Here is a 13,325-nt window from a genome sequence, read left to right on the forward strand (position 1 = left end):
GTGTCTCTGGTGAGTCCGTGTGTACACGAGGGTCTTGGAAAGTCGGGCTATGTGTCTGTATTTGGAAGAGATAAGAGTGCACGTTAAAATGGGCGAGCGTGCGCAGGTGGAGAGCAGGGACCAGAGCGTCTGGACGAGCATGCATGCTGCTGGGGCACGGGAGCGTGTGCTCACTACTGGGCAGCGACAGGGAGAAGAGAAGCAGACGGAAGAGTCAGAAGTCTCTTCTCCATTGAGTGACATGGCAGTGCGATCCATGCTGCAAGGGCTGCTGTGTGCAGAATGGAGAATTACATGCCCTCCCTCCCTCTCTCCATTTCCCTAAACTTTGTTCATAGACATCTCTGCTTTCTGCTTTCTCACTTCTGCACACCTTCCCTGGCACACTCAGTCCTGATGATGTTCCGCTGCTAGCACTAGTGGCCCTGCCCCAATGTAAGCCTAGCAGAGGGTTCTGCAGAACCACCGAGGGCTGCAGGTGTAGCCTGAGAGCTGTGGCCCCTTTTCCTACTCTCAATTCTCTTAGCAGAACAGGCGCGACACTGAGCAGTTTCTGGTGAATAAACCAGGCTTGTTCGAGGTGTGACCCACAACCTGCTGGGACTGAGACAGCTCCTGCTGCAGCCCTGCCTGTCCCTCTCTCTGCAGCCCTGCCTGTCCCTCTCTCTGCAGCCCTGCCTGTCCCTCTCTCTGCAGCCCTGCCTGTCCCTCTCCCTCTCTGCAGCCCTGCCTGTCCCTCTCTCTGCAGCCCTGCCTGTCCCTCTCTCTGCAGCCCTGCCTGTCCCTCTCTCTGCAGCCCTGCCTGTCCCTCTCTCTGCAGCCCCTGCCTGTCCCTCCTGCAGCCCTGCCTCCCTCTCTCTCTGCAGCCCTGCCTGTCCCTCTCTCTGCAGCCCTGCCTGTCCCTCTCTGCAGCCCTGCCTGTCCCTCTCTGCAGCCCTGCCTGTCCCTCTCTCTGCAGCCCTGCCTGTCCCTCTCTCTGCAGCCCTGCCTGTCCCTCTCTGCAGCCCTGCCTGTCCCTCTCTGCAGCCCTGCCTGTCCCTCTCTCTGCAGCCCTGCCTGTCCCTCTCTCTGCAGCCCTGCCTGTCTCTCTCTGCCTCTCCGAAGATTGCCCTTTGATCTGAGGCCTTCCCTGAGCACCCCTCTAGTTGTCTCCCAGTGGGGTACAGCTTTAAGAAGGCTAGCCTTCGACCTTTTCCAAAGTTTCAGTTGAGGAACTTTGGAGTCTGCCTTCACACACAAATCCTTATTCTGACCCAAGGCTCCTTCACACACCTGGCTCCAGCTTCTTTGCTGACAGTAGGCTGTGGACTTACACACCCGCTGCTTTACTCCTCCTGAGCACATCCACTCCAGCACCTCTGTCTTCACAGCCTAAGAGCGAAGCAGGCTCTGCCGACAGCCTGTCTGCTTCCCCCTCTCTGCTCTACTGTGTCTCAATCTCTCAGAAGAATCACACGGAACACTGAAGTGGAGGGGGAATGGGTTATTATGTTTCAAAAGAAAAAAGTAGCAGTCATTTCCAAAGCAGATAATCCTTTTTAATGATCTTTCTGCCCATTAAGACCTAGCTATCAGATTAATAACTAAAAATTTAAATTTCATGGTAAAACTTGGGATTTGTCCTTCTAAGTATTCGGTTTGCTAGGTCTTGTTCATTTCCAGACAGTCACTGTCTTTATCTGGACTACAATGAGGTGTGCACTCTGAGCTTCCAAGAGAAAACCAATTGTGTTGGAAATGGCCCGCAGCCCCTCCTCTCCCCTCAAGGATAAAGCTCATTGGAGGAATAACGTGCTTTTTAGACAAGTCTTAGCTTCTCCTCTCAGAGTTGTAGCCTTGAGCCTCTGTTCTCTGCCCATTGTGTTGTGTTCAGCTGTGGGTTTTCATCTCGCAGCTGAGGGACCTGCATCTCTCCTTATTGGAACAGATCTTTTCCTCTTTTGTCTGGTTTTATAGCTCTCGGTTGCTTCATCCCTGAGAAGTCGCTTCTTTAGAAGTGGCCAACACACAGATGAAATTTGGTCACAGCTTCAGAGAGTGTGACTTGCTCCTGTGGTGTCTGCTAGGTGTGACTGTCAGTTCCCACCCATGGAGAGCAGGAGTGGAGGAGCTCTCTCACCTCACACACTGCGGGAAGGAGTGCTTGCCGCACTGGAGCCTTACACAAACGCTCATCCGTTATTGTAGTGGGAAACAGTCCCACTAGGTGGCTGTGGGCCACTCACCAGGCTTCATTTTCACTCTGGGTCTGGGGACACTGGGGGGTGTGGCTGTGACCATCACACAGCAGCCATCACTCCAGATTTAAATGGTTTTCGCCCATTCCTCCAGGAGGCAGTTGGGCGCACAGCTTCTCTCACAGCCTATTGGCATTACTGTTGCTTACTTTACAGGGATTAAAATAGAACTTTAAAATAAATCCTCTAAGTGTGTGTGCTGATGAAATCCTTGAGATGACCCATTATCCAAATAACCATGAGAGCATCCGTTTCCCTTCTGCTAATGGTGCTGTGTGGACACTTGCAGAATCACTAACGGCCACCTTTCAGCCCCTGCTGCTGAAGTGGGCAGCTTTCAACTGTTAGAGCCTCTCACCTTGTCTGCTTGGACAAAAGCTCCAGTTAGCACAAACTGCTGTATTCCTAGGTTGGTGCATGTGAGGGTGCCTCTGAGCCCGTGTCTCACGGAGCCATGTGTACCCAAATTGTTCTGTGTTGCTGAGGTCAAGTTTGGTGTGTGAGGTGTGTGTCAGCCTTGCTCATGAAGCCTTGTGTGTTCTCTGCTTTGGCTGCAGCCCCACCACTTACGTTTTGGATGAAGATGAACCTCGATTCCTTGAAGAAGTTGATTACAGTGCAGAAAGCAATGACGAGTTAGAGGTTGAATTAGCGGAGAATACAGGCGATTATGAGCCTTCTGCCCAAGACGAAGCCCTTTCCGATTCTGAGGTATCAAGAACACACCCTATTTGAACTTTCTTCCATCTTTGTTAATTGCCAAGAAGAAATGAAATGTCTTGGTTTTCGTTGCACAGGAAGTATGAGAGGGACAAGCATTTAGACAGCTGACTCAAGACGAAAAGGACCTTGGGCCTGTTTGGTTTCAAGACAATAAATATATTATTAATTGATATTATTGGCATTTGTTTTATTTTAGATATTCAATGTACTTTATATAACATTGAATTATCAGATGATAGAAGTATCATTGCATGAATTTTATCTCCTGTGGCGCCTGCATCAAGCAGACAAACTCAGTGTGTCCGAGTAAAAATCTAAATTATATGGAGTGAAAATCGTTCTCTACATGGATTTCTCCAAATGTGTTTGTGTGGAGGTGGGGAGATACTCAAGCTAACTGCTCTTCAGAAGCATGTGAACTGTGTATGGTGGCTGAACTAACCCAAAATTTGCCTCGAATCCATCCCATTCTACATTTATCAAGTTAAATAAAACTGTATCAGACTCTGCATCAGATTATCTTGTCGTCTTTTTAACCAGCTCGGGTTTTAGTGTGTAGAACTTCTGAACACCCCAAATCTGAGCGCGATAAAATGCCTAGCTTCCTGGTCTTCGGATCGGGATGGTGTGGGGTGCCTGCAGCCCCTCAAGCTGCCCCTTTCTCTGCGGTGCACACTGGGACCCTCACTGTAGTCGGGACGTGAGCACTGACCATTGCACTGCATGCTTGGCTCACCAGCTAACTGTGCTCCTGGTCCTAGCAGGAGCCCAAGCTGACCCCAGTCCATTCCAGCTGTTTCCTGTAGTGACACTGCCGAAGGTAACTGTCATCACTAAAGAGAGCAAACTCAGGGGCGAGGTGCTTGCTTTACAAGATGTGTTTTTTTTCCTGTTACAAACAAAACCTGCAAAGACTACACATTAGCCAGTACTCTGTGCTTAGCTGCTTCTTCCTAAAGTAGTCACTTCTAAACCTTTTAAAATGGGAAACAAATTATTAAAGTAGATTTTGGATTTATACCTTTCTCCAAATCAATGCTTTTTTTCCCCCTTAAATCATATTTAAGATAATACAGGTTCTCTTTAGTGTCTCGGGAGCCATTTTTAAAACAAACTTTGAATACTGTAAAAAGAGGTGTTGGTCAGGCATGGTGGCACACGCTAGCAAGAGGAAGCAGAGGCAGGAGGGTCCAGAGTCAAGACCGGCTTGGGCTGTGTGGACTCTGTCTCCAAAGAAGGTTGTTTTTCCTCCGATCATCCGCCTTACCAAGTCTCAGAAAGTCAAATGGTGTAGGCTGTGACAGGAGCGGGTCAGGCTCTCCCAGACTTGCAGTTCTGGGAAGACAGAGATGGTTTAGTAACACAGTATTCAATCACCTATTCATTGTTGTAAATAAGTACTTCTGTACTTTAAATACTTACATGTTTCCTTATCATGCACTTTCAGAGAACATACAACGTACCACATGTAACGTTCCTTTTACCAAACTAGAAACAAAAAAACCGAGACACCAGTGTATAAAAAGCAAGTGTAGTTTTGCTGAATTTCCTCACCACGAACACTTGCCACATATTGACAAAGCACATCTAACAGTTACACACCCAGGCTACCTTTTCTCAAGTAGTTGCCAGCTTAAAAGAAAGCCCTATGGTTAAAATGTTACTGCTTTCATAGATTCTTAAAAAATAATTCAGCATCCTAACTTTCCCAATAGGGGGCATCAAAAATTGCCCTATATGTGTTTTAAAACCCATGGGCCTTAGGAGTTCAAAAACATTTGAGACCCTTGCTGTGTACAGCACCTCAACTGGCCACGGGGGTGAGGCCCAGAAATTCTCCTGCATCTGGAGCTTTGAACTTGCTACCTCTAGTCCAGTCTGATGAGTCACTCCTGAGTGGCAGCATGCAGCAGGACTACCTAGAGGGCTTCTCCACACACACACTGCTCCCCGCATGGCCCGCATGGAGCCTGAGAGCCTGTGTTACTACAGACTAGGGAGAGATGTGATGCCCACACAGACACTCACTGTTGCCATCTCACCAGCTCTTTCAGCATCACAGTTTCCTGAGCGTCGTGCGACCTGGGAGCTGGGATGGGCACCAGGGAGACTTTGGGCCGAATGCTTTGTTGAAGAAGGGAACTAGATGCATGGAGGCCAGCTGAGGCCAGAGTGTCACTTAGACCCTGACCTGAGAGCCAGCCTCAGGATCCACCACAAACGAGAGCCTGCTTTGCTTTTGCCCAGAGAGGAAGGAATAGTAAAAGTTGAATGGTCTTTTCTGAATCGATGTGTTTATAAATGTAGACGACAAAATCCCGCGGTTCAGAGTGGCTTTCTATTGTCGGCTTTGTTGAAATTTAGGAAGAATCTCTATCACTTTGTTAAGTATCTGTTCGGTATATAGAAACATTGGCTGGAGTCCTGAACTGTGCTCCTGGCGGCATGCCCACAGTCACAGGTGTGCTGTTCTAAGTCTCTGATCTTCACGTTAAGATGACCACGTGTATACACTGAAGTGGACGGCACAGGAAATGCACTAGTACAAGTAGGGGTGTGTGTGATTCGAAAGGAAATGACATCAGTGACGCAGTGGCACATCTTTCAAGTCCCTCTCCTTACCTATACTTCAAGAATTATAGCACACCAACTTAAAAGTGAGTGTTTTTCTTTTACCTCGCAAATGTGGTAACTGTATGCACAACTAATTTTTCAATTAGGAGAAACCCTACCGAATAGATAGTGTGGTTGAAACGTTAAGTCTGCTTTATACAGCAATTGCTAAAAATATTTCTCTGGTTCAAATATACTCATATCCCACGGCACAAAGGGACATCTAAAAGAAAGTTGGTGCTTGTTATGAAAATAAGTATCTTGAAGGGTTAGTCCTTGAAGTGCCACATGGACTTGTTTTCCATTATTGAACCAGGTGGGTGACAGTGGCTGTCAGCACTGTGTCCTGAACCAGGTGGGTGACAGCAGCTGTCAACACTGTGTCCTGAACCAGGTGGGTGACAGCAGCTGTTAGCACTGTGTCCTGAACCAGGTGGGTGACAGCAGCTGTCAACACTGTGTCCTGAACCAGGTGAGTGACAGTGGCTGTTAGCACACTGTATCCTCCCAATTCTGCCTCCTCACATCACAGTGTCCTATGCATTGTGGGTACCTGCTGGTCCCAGTCCCCTGTCACAGCCAATCACACAACCCTTGGCTGGTTACTGATAGAATTTGAGTGCCTGTTCTCAGTTATGCCTGACCTATTTGAGCAATACGGAAATTTGAGCAGGCCTCGGATTTACTAGCCTGGGCTAGTAAGAGGTGGAACTTTTCCCAACTCAGTAATGGACTTGTAAACCACATTAAGGTCCTTCCTTGGCTTTGTGAATCTGAAGAAAGTGTAAAAGGAAAAGGTGCTTGGCATTGGAAATTAAAGTAGGAAAGATTTGCAGTTGTGCTTAGCCCGTGGCTCCTAGCCGCACACGTCCCAAGGTAAGTGATACACCGTGTATTTATAGAGCACCGCGTTAGATCTCAGCCCCCAACGGTAGGTCACCCTGGGCTTCGAAAGTCAGAGTAATCTGCACCTGAGGAAGCAGATTGGTTTTGCTGTGGGTGATTCTGAAGGTGTCAGCGAGGAATTTTAGACTCTTCACTCCTAGACACCAGAGTCACTCTTGGTTCTACTCACAATGTCATAGACCTTAAAAAACTCATTTTCTACATCCTTAGGCATGACTGGCAGTTTGTGGTTGATTTGTCCTTTGAGAATGCAGAACAATGAAATGATGATTAAATGATTTCATACAGATAACATTTGAAACCCTTGGCCAGATGGTTATCATTATTTGGTTTTAAACTATGTTTTGCAGTCCTGGAGATTGACCCTACAACCCTGCACGCAGTAGTCAAACACCCTGTCACTGAGCTATGTACCCCAGCAAGGATTGACATTTGCTCTGTGTCCAGAGCAGTGTTTTTGGGCCTTTACCCATCTCTGCCAGTCTTTGTTTCTCTCCCCTAAAAGCCAAGTAAAACAAAAGTAAGTCCCAAATGGAATCACTGTTACCTGTGTGCTGAATCTGAATCCTCTCCAGGGTGGAGCAGACACGAGGTCGCCCCTGAGCGCCCGCTCGTCCCTGTGCTCAGCCTCTGTCCAAGGAGCGCTTATCCAGCACCTTCAGTGATGGAGCACGTGACCTGTACCACGTGGCATGTTCCCGGTGCGGATTGGGCTGGGCTGGGCTCGTGGTCTAATCCAATCTAAGCAGAATTCAAAGCTTCCTTAGAGGACAGAGCCTGTGGCAGCCACCAGGACAGGGGGGAAGCCTGAGCCACGATGGTGAGAGACACTGGTGTCTTTCCATCATCTGCATGTGGAGCTGTCCATGGAGCGTGGCTCCCAGCAGTTCTGCACACCTCGTTACTGAAACTACTTAAGCAGGAAGTTCTATCTGGGAAAACCTGGCTATTGCACATGCATATGCGAAACCTATCTGAAGCACCAGCATTTCAGGGTCCCTTTCAGAAGAGGGTACACCCAGAGCATGCACGCATGCCAAGAGTCAAGAGTGGGTTCTACCCAACGCAGCTCTGAGGGCAGGCAGGCCTGCAGGGGTCACCTAGAGACCCCTCCAGTAATTATTTTCTGCTCACCAGAAGCAGTTGCAGGGCCTGAAAGAAGCTACATTTGAAGGAGCAGCTGTTGCTCCAAACTAATCGGTGTTTCCTCCAGGGATGCCTTGAGTAGTAGCGACAGGCGTGTGTGTTAACTATGGGCCCATGAGACCATTCAGCAGGTCACCCACCAAGTCTGACGCCCGGATCTGATTTCTGGAACCCACATGCCCAAATTGTCCCTCTGACCTCCACACATGCACTGCGGCATGTGAGCCCCCGCCACACACACGCACACACAAACAAGCACAGGCATGCACACGAGCACACACACATGCACACATGCATGTGCACACAATGTAATAAGCTTTGAATATCATATACAAATGTTGAAACCAAGCACCTCTTTACGTGGTGCATTAGGGTAGACAGGGTCCAGGGAGGACGCAGGATCACACATACCCTTATTAAGTTACTTCAGTAAGGCGAAGACCGAGAGTGGGAGCCAACATTCTGTAGCCCAAAACTGCTCTTTTACCTTCTTGTCCTCTTTGGTGGGAAGTGCACAGCCCCACTCCTGCTGTCCATACAGAACCCACAGGCGAACACTTGAACAGCCCTTCATGGAAAGCATCTTCGACAGTTACCTCAGGCCAGTATCATAAAGTCACAATTCAACAGATACCATTTTCCATTTATTCAGCGGGGGCACCAATGCGCATGTCACTGTGCATATACAAGTGTCAGGGTAGCTCACAGGAGTGGGTTCTCTCAGTGTGTGGTTCCCAGGACCAAATTCAGTCACAGGGTTGGTGCCAAGCACCGTTTCCTGCTGAGCCATGTCCATGGCCCAGCCGTTTTACCTGTGAAGATATTGGACGGCCATATTACAGACACGGACTTGCTAGTACAGAGTCAGGCAGAGCCTTGGGCTAGTGTCAGTGCAACCTTCTTCATCACACCCTAGGTAGCCTGTGATCTGTGCCTCCCTATGCAAGGTGAGTCCGTTCTCTTGGCCCCTGTTAACAGGTCAGGGGTCCTAGAACATTATGCAGGCTTATCACCATAGGGTTCCTAAGGGTGTGGGGTGGGGCACTGACAGAGTAACCCATGTGGACGGAACAATCCTCCCAGCCCTTTGTGACAGGTCTCAATGGGAATATTTTCTTTCTGGCCTGTGTAATGGGTCCTGTAGTTTCCAGAACACTGTGAAAACTGATCGGAAAGCAGCACACCCTGTGTCTGTTCCTAACCATTTATCCTTTTCCCTCCCCCCCTTTTAAAAGGCCATTATTGTCTTAGCAAAATAGGTACTGGTTTAATGCAAATCTTTCTCCATGTGTCTTCCCCCCCCCTTAATGCTTATAAAAGCTGCTTTAATTTCTGCCAGCGGTGAAGCATTTTGTCCAACGCCCTTACTCCAAGCATCTTTTCTATAATAAAGTTGATCGAGCTTTGCTTCGCTCTCCTTGAAGAATTTGTGGCTTTGCAGCAAAGGTTTATGCTGTAGCTTCATCATCTTTGAGTGACAAGGCCAAGCTTGAAGTCCAAAATGACCTATTTCTTTCAGGTTAACGATGGCACCTTGATATCACAGAAAAAGGCGACCTGAGCAGGCATGCAGGCTTTGTATTCGTACTGGTGCACAAGGAGGTTTTAGCAAAACTTAGGATGTCGTGGTCACAGACAGGTTGAACTCAGCCTGTACCATCTGAAGATCGCACGTGTGTGAGTGTGAGCGCGGAGGAGGAGATCTGGAGAGGCAGTAATAACTGGAGCCATTCTGACCAGAGGCCGTTCAGTCACTTCCCCGAGCAATGGCAGGACGCCTGTGTAGAGAGCCACACATCAACCTAATGGAACCTTAACCCTACCAGTCAGTCCTGGACCAAGCGTGAGGAAAAGAAAGCTTTCTGCCTTGATGGTTCCAAAGGCTAAGGTGGCCATCCATCTGTGAGCTATGTCTGGAACCAGAGGCTGTGATGATTACAAGGAAGCAACACTCTCTAGGCTTAAGAGGACTGACACACACACACACAGGGGCTCTCGGAGACTGTGGTAGCATGTGTGAGGCCTGCACAGGTCCAAGCCATACAACAGTAGACTTGCTTTATTGTTCTTGCTTGGAAAGCCTTATTCATTGTGGATAGTATTTTGTGAATCTATTCAAAGGGGCATCTTTGGGTGCTATAACTTAGATATTGAATATCCCCTGATGCTGATGGGTTGATGGCTTGGTCCCAAGCTGGTGCCACTATTGAGGGTTTATTGGGTCATAAGAACGCTGACCTGGTGAATGGATTAATCTTTTTGATGGGTTCGTATAACAGAGTGTAGAACCTAGCAGGTCATCGGGGGAAGTGTCCCAAGAGGTGTACCTGTCTCCTGCCCCTTTCTCTCTGCTTCTTGGCTACCACAAAGTAAGTCACATTGCTCCTCCACCCTCCCTTTGTGTGGTGGCGTTTGGATGAGAAATGTTCTCCGTAGACTTATGTATTTGAATGCTCTGTTCCAGTTGGTGGCGCTGTTTGGCATTTGATATGGAACATTTAGGAGGCCGAGACTAGCTGCCGGAAATAGGCCACCACTTCCGGTCCCGCCTTTCTGCTTTCTGTTAGTGAAGTAAAGGTGAGCAGCCTGTGTCCCGCTCCTGCCAGCAGTCATGTCTTCCACGCCTTGCACTAAAATAAACTCCGAGTTGCTTTTGGTAATGGCATTTTTATCAGAACGGCAGGAGAGCGATAAACCTGGCTATTGTGTTCCCACTTACCAGGGGCCCACAAGATGGAGTCAAGCACCCGTGAACTGAAATCTCCAAAGCCACGGAGCCAAATCGAACTTCCCTCTCTTAGGTGTTTATGTTGAAACAATGGCGGGTAGCAAACAGGGGAAAACGAGTAGGCAGGGGCTTTTCCTGTGTTGACTGGGCGTGTGCAAAGACTTTGAACCACTTTATGGGAAGAATTTGCAAACATTTAGAGAAGTGAGCTAGAAAGGCATAGCCAGCAGAGCTCACTGGGAGGTGTCTGCAGATCAGAAGGCTGAAAGAACACAGGCCTAAAAGACAGCAGGCCTGAGAACCCTGTCAGGTACAGCCTGTGAAGACAGCACGCCTGAGAACGCTGACAGGAACACAGGCTGTAAAGACAGCACGCCTGAGTTTTCACACAGGAATGGGGCTCTGGGTATTGGATTAGAGCCAGGAAGGCTACATTTTCCTGGCAAGAAACTTGTCTACGCCATTCCCGGAGACTCGTGAGAGGCTAAGTTTAATGGTGATAGGTTAATTAATCTAGAAAATTCAAAGCAGCTCAGAGTTCAGAAAGTAGCGTGGATATTACTGGGTACTCTTGGCCAGGTTGGTAGTGAGAATTAAAACAAAGAGCCAAGTGGAAAGATGTTAAAAACTTAAGAGCTAAGCTAAAAGAAAGAAAGAAAGGAAGGAAGAAAGAAAGAAAGGAAGAAAGAAGGAGAGAGAGAGAGAGAGAGAGAGAGAAAGAAAGAAAGAAAGAGAAAAAGAAAAAAGAGAACACCCATTCAGAGCCTGCCCCACATGTGGCCCATACATATACAGCCACCAAACTAGATAAGATGGATGAAGCAAAGAAGTACAGACCGACAGGAACTGGATGTAGATCTCTCCTGAGAGACACACCCAGAATACAGCAAATACATAGGCGAATGCCATCATTAAACCACTGAACTGATAACAGGACCCCCGTTGAAGGAATCAGAGAAAGGACTGAAGAGCTTGAAGGGGCTCGAGACCCCATATGAACAACAATGCCAACCAACCAGAGCTTCCAGGGACTAAGCCACTACCCAAAGACTATACATGGACTGACCCTGGGCTCCAACCTCATAGGTAGCAATGAATAGCCTAGTCAGAGCACCAGTGGAAGGGGAAGCCCTTGGTTCTGCCAAGACTGAACACCCAGTGAACATGATTGTTGGGGGGAGGGCGGCAATGGGGGGAGGATGGGGAGGGGAACACCCATATAGAAGGGGAGGGGAAAGGGCTAGGGGGATGTTGGCCTGGAAACTGGGAAGGAGAATAACAATCGAAATGTAAATAAGAAATACTCAAGTTAATAAAGATAAAAAAAAAGAAGAAGAAGAAGAAAAAAGAAAGAAAGAAAAAGAAAAAAGAAAAAAAAAGAAAGAAAACCATCTAAAATGGAAGCCAAGGAAGGTGTGGTTACTAGAGAGATTAGAGCCATGGAAAAGAAGCTAAGCGTTTTGCATTGGACAGGAAGAGGATGTGAAAGTGTCTTGGGAGTTGGCTGGGCCGCACTGCTGATACAAGAGTGGAGTCGCGGAAACTCCTTCTTCCGGAGACCGGGGTTTGAGAAAACCCGCTCTCCACCTCTGCTCTCACAGGGGCATCCTGCTCAGGGAACTCTCTCTCCTCTACCACCAGGCACTTGGAGGCCAAGGAGACAGTGCTCTGCTTAGCCGCTGAGATCAACCACATGATGCCCACCGTGCAGAGGTCCAGAATGTGAAGTTCTGGGCTCTGGGGCCTCCTACTCAAATCCCAAATGACGGCTGGAGAGGACAGGCAGTGTGGGTCCTGATTTAAATAACTTCTAGGGGTGGCACTGAGAAATCTTGGGGCGACACGGGTATGTGACAAACATTTGGATACCGTGAAGACAGCAAAAACTAGAACCGAGGGGGCGTGGCCAGAGAGCCTGGGTGTCCTGTGGATTAGGTCTGAGTGATTTAGAACTGCTTTTCAATTCTTAGCTAGTTGGGAAAGCCCCCGGGTTACCCTGTTCAGTGTGAGTTTTCACATCTGCAAAATGGCAAGGGTGGTGTCTTGCTTTGGCTTGTTCGTGTTTGATTATATCTGCGCAGTACCGGGTGGGAAACAACAGTTTGGTAAATGGTGGTAACCCCTTTGTCTCTGTTTCAGTTATCCCACTGGATATTTTAGAATTGTTCCTCCCGTGGAAGATTTAGTGTTGAGGGCCTCTGACATCTCTTACTACGTCCCAGATGAAGAAATCCAATTCAAGAGAGACCCAGGGACTTGGCATGGTGACCCAGCTTCCGGACTCTAGTCCTGTCCCGTCTCCTCAGGCCCTGCTAATGTGTGCTCTGCTAGTGGGTCCCCTCAGCACTGAGCACAGTGACTAATGCCAGCGTGGTCTTGGGTTGACAGTTGTGTGGCCCACTGCGCCATTGATAGCTTTGACTCTGTAGCTCTGGGAATAACCTTTAAGAAGTGACTGAGAACACTCCACCCACCCAAACGCAGATTCCCTTAGCCTGATAGTCAGGCTTCTAAGTGGTGACCTAGAACAGCAAGAAGGCAGCCCAGGTGAAATGAGAAACCAGGGCAGATGGGACTCGGTAGAAACACTGAGTGTCTCATCAGTGGTGTGTGGCTATGCTGGGACTCTGTATGGTCTGTGACTAAAGTTGGACATTTTATATTTTAAAAGGCGCCAAATGTCAAGCCGTTGTCCAGATACCGGCGAAGATTTTGAGTCTTTTGCAGAAAAGTAGTGTAGGACTGATACACTGTCTCCCCCGGCCCCGCCCCAGCATCCGTGATCACACGTACACATGTGCCCCAGACTCCCACTCCCCCACGCACATATGTGACATCACAACCACAGTTTTGATGTTTCTGTCCTTTGTTGAAGTTGTACTTCCTCCTGTTTTCAGTTCTATCCAAAAGGAAGCTTTTCCCCTGTTGCTGAAATGACTTGATTGTTCTGTTCTTGGAGGCGACACAGAAGC

The 13,325-nt window shown here is 48.4% G+C and overlaps 1 protein-coding gene across 4 annotated transcripts in view; it reads left to right on the forward strand.

Moving 5' to 3' along the window:
* The window catches only part of Agtpbp1 (ATP/GTP binding protein 1), a 118,099-nt gene extending 114,625 nt beyond the window's left edge, over positions 1–3,474 (forward strand). For 3 of the 4 annotated variants that reach the window (XM_032885005.1, XM_032885003.1, XM_032885004.1), the window contains one exon: positions 2,795–3,474. In XM_032885005.1, the coding sequence (XP_032740896.1) occupies positions 2,795–2,972 (178 nt within the window). In that variant the 3' untranslated portion in view covers positions 2,973–3,474. The remainder of the gene's footprint in view (positions 1–2,794) is intronic. The other variant, XM_032885002.1, reaches the window with a different exon arrangement.
* Positions 3,475–13,325: the final 9,851 nt, after the last annotated feature.

The sequence above is a fragment of the Rattus rattus genome, chromosome 14 (genome assembly GCF_011064425.1).
Source record: "Rattus rattus isolate New Zealand chromosome 14, Rrattus_CSIRO_v1, whole genome shotgun sequence".
In the NCBI taxonomy this organism is placed as follows: domain Eukaryota; kingdom Metazoa; phylum Chordata; class Mammalia; order Rodentia; family Muridae; genus Rattus; species Rattus rattus.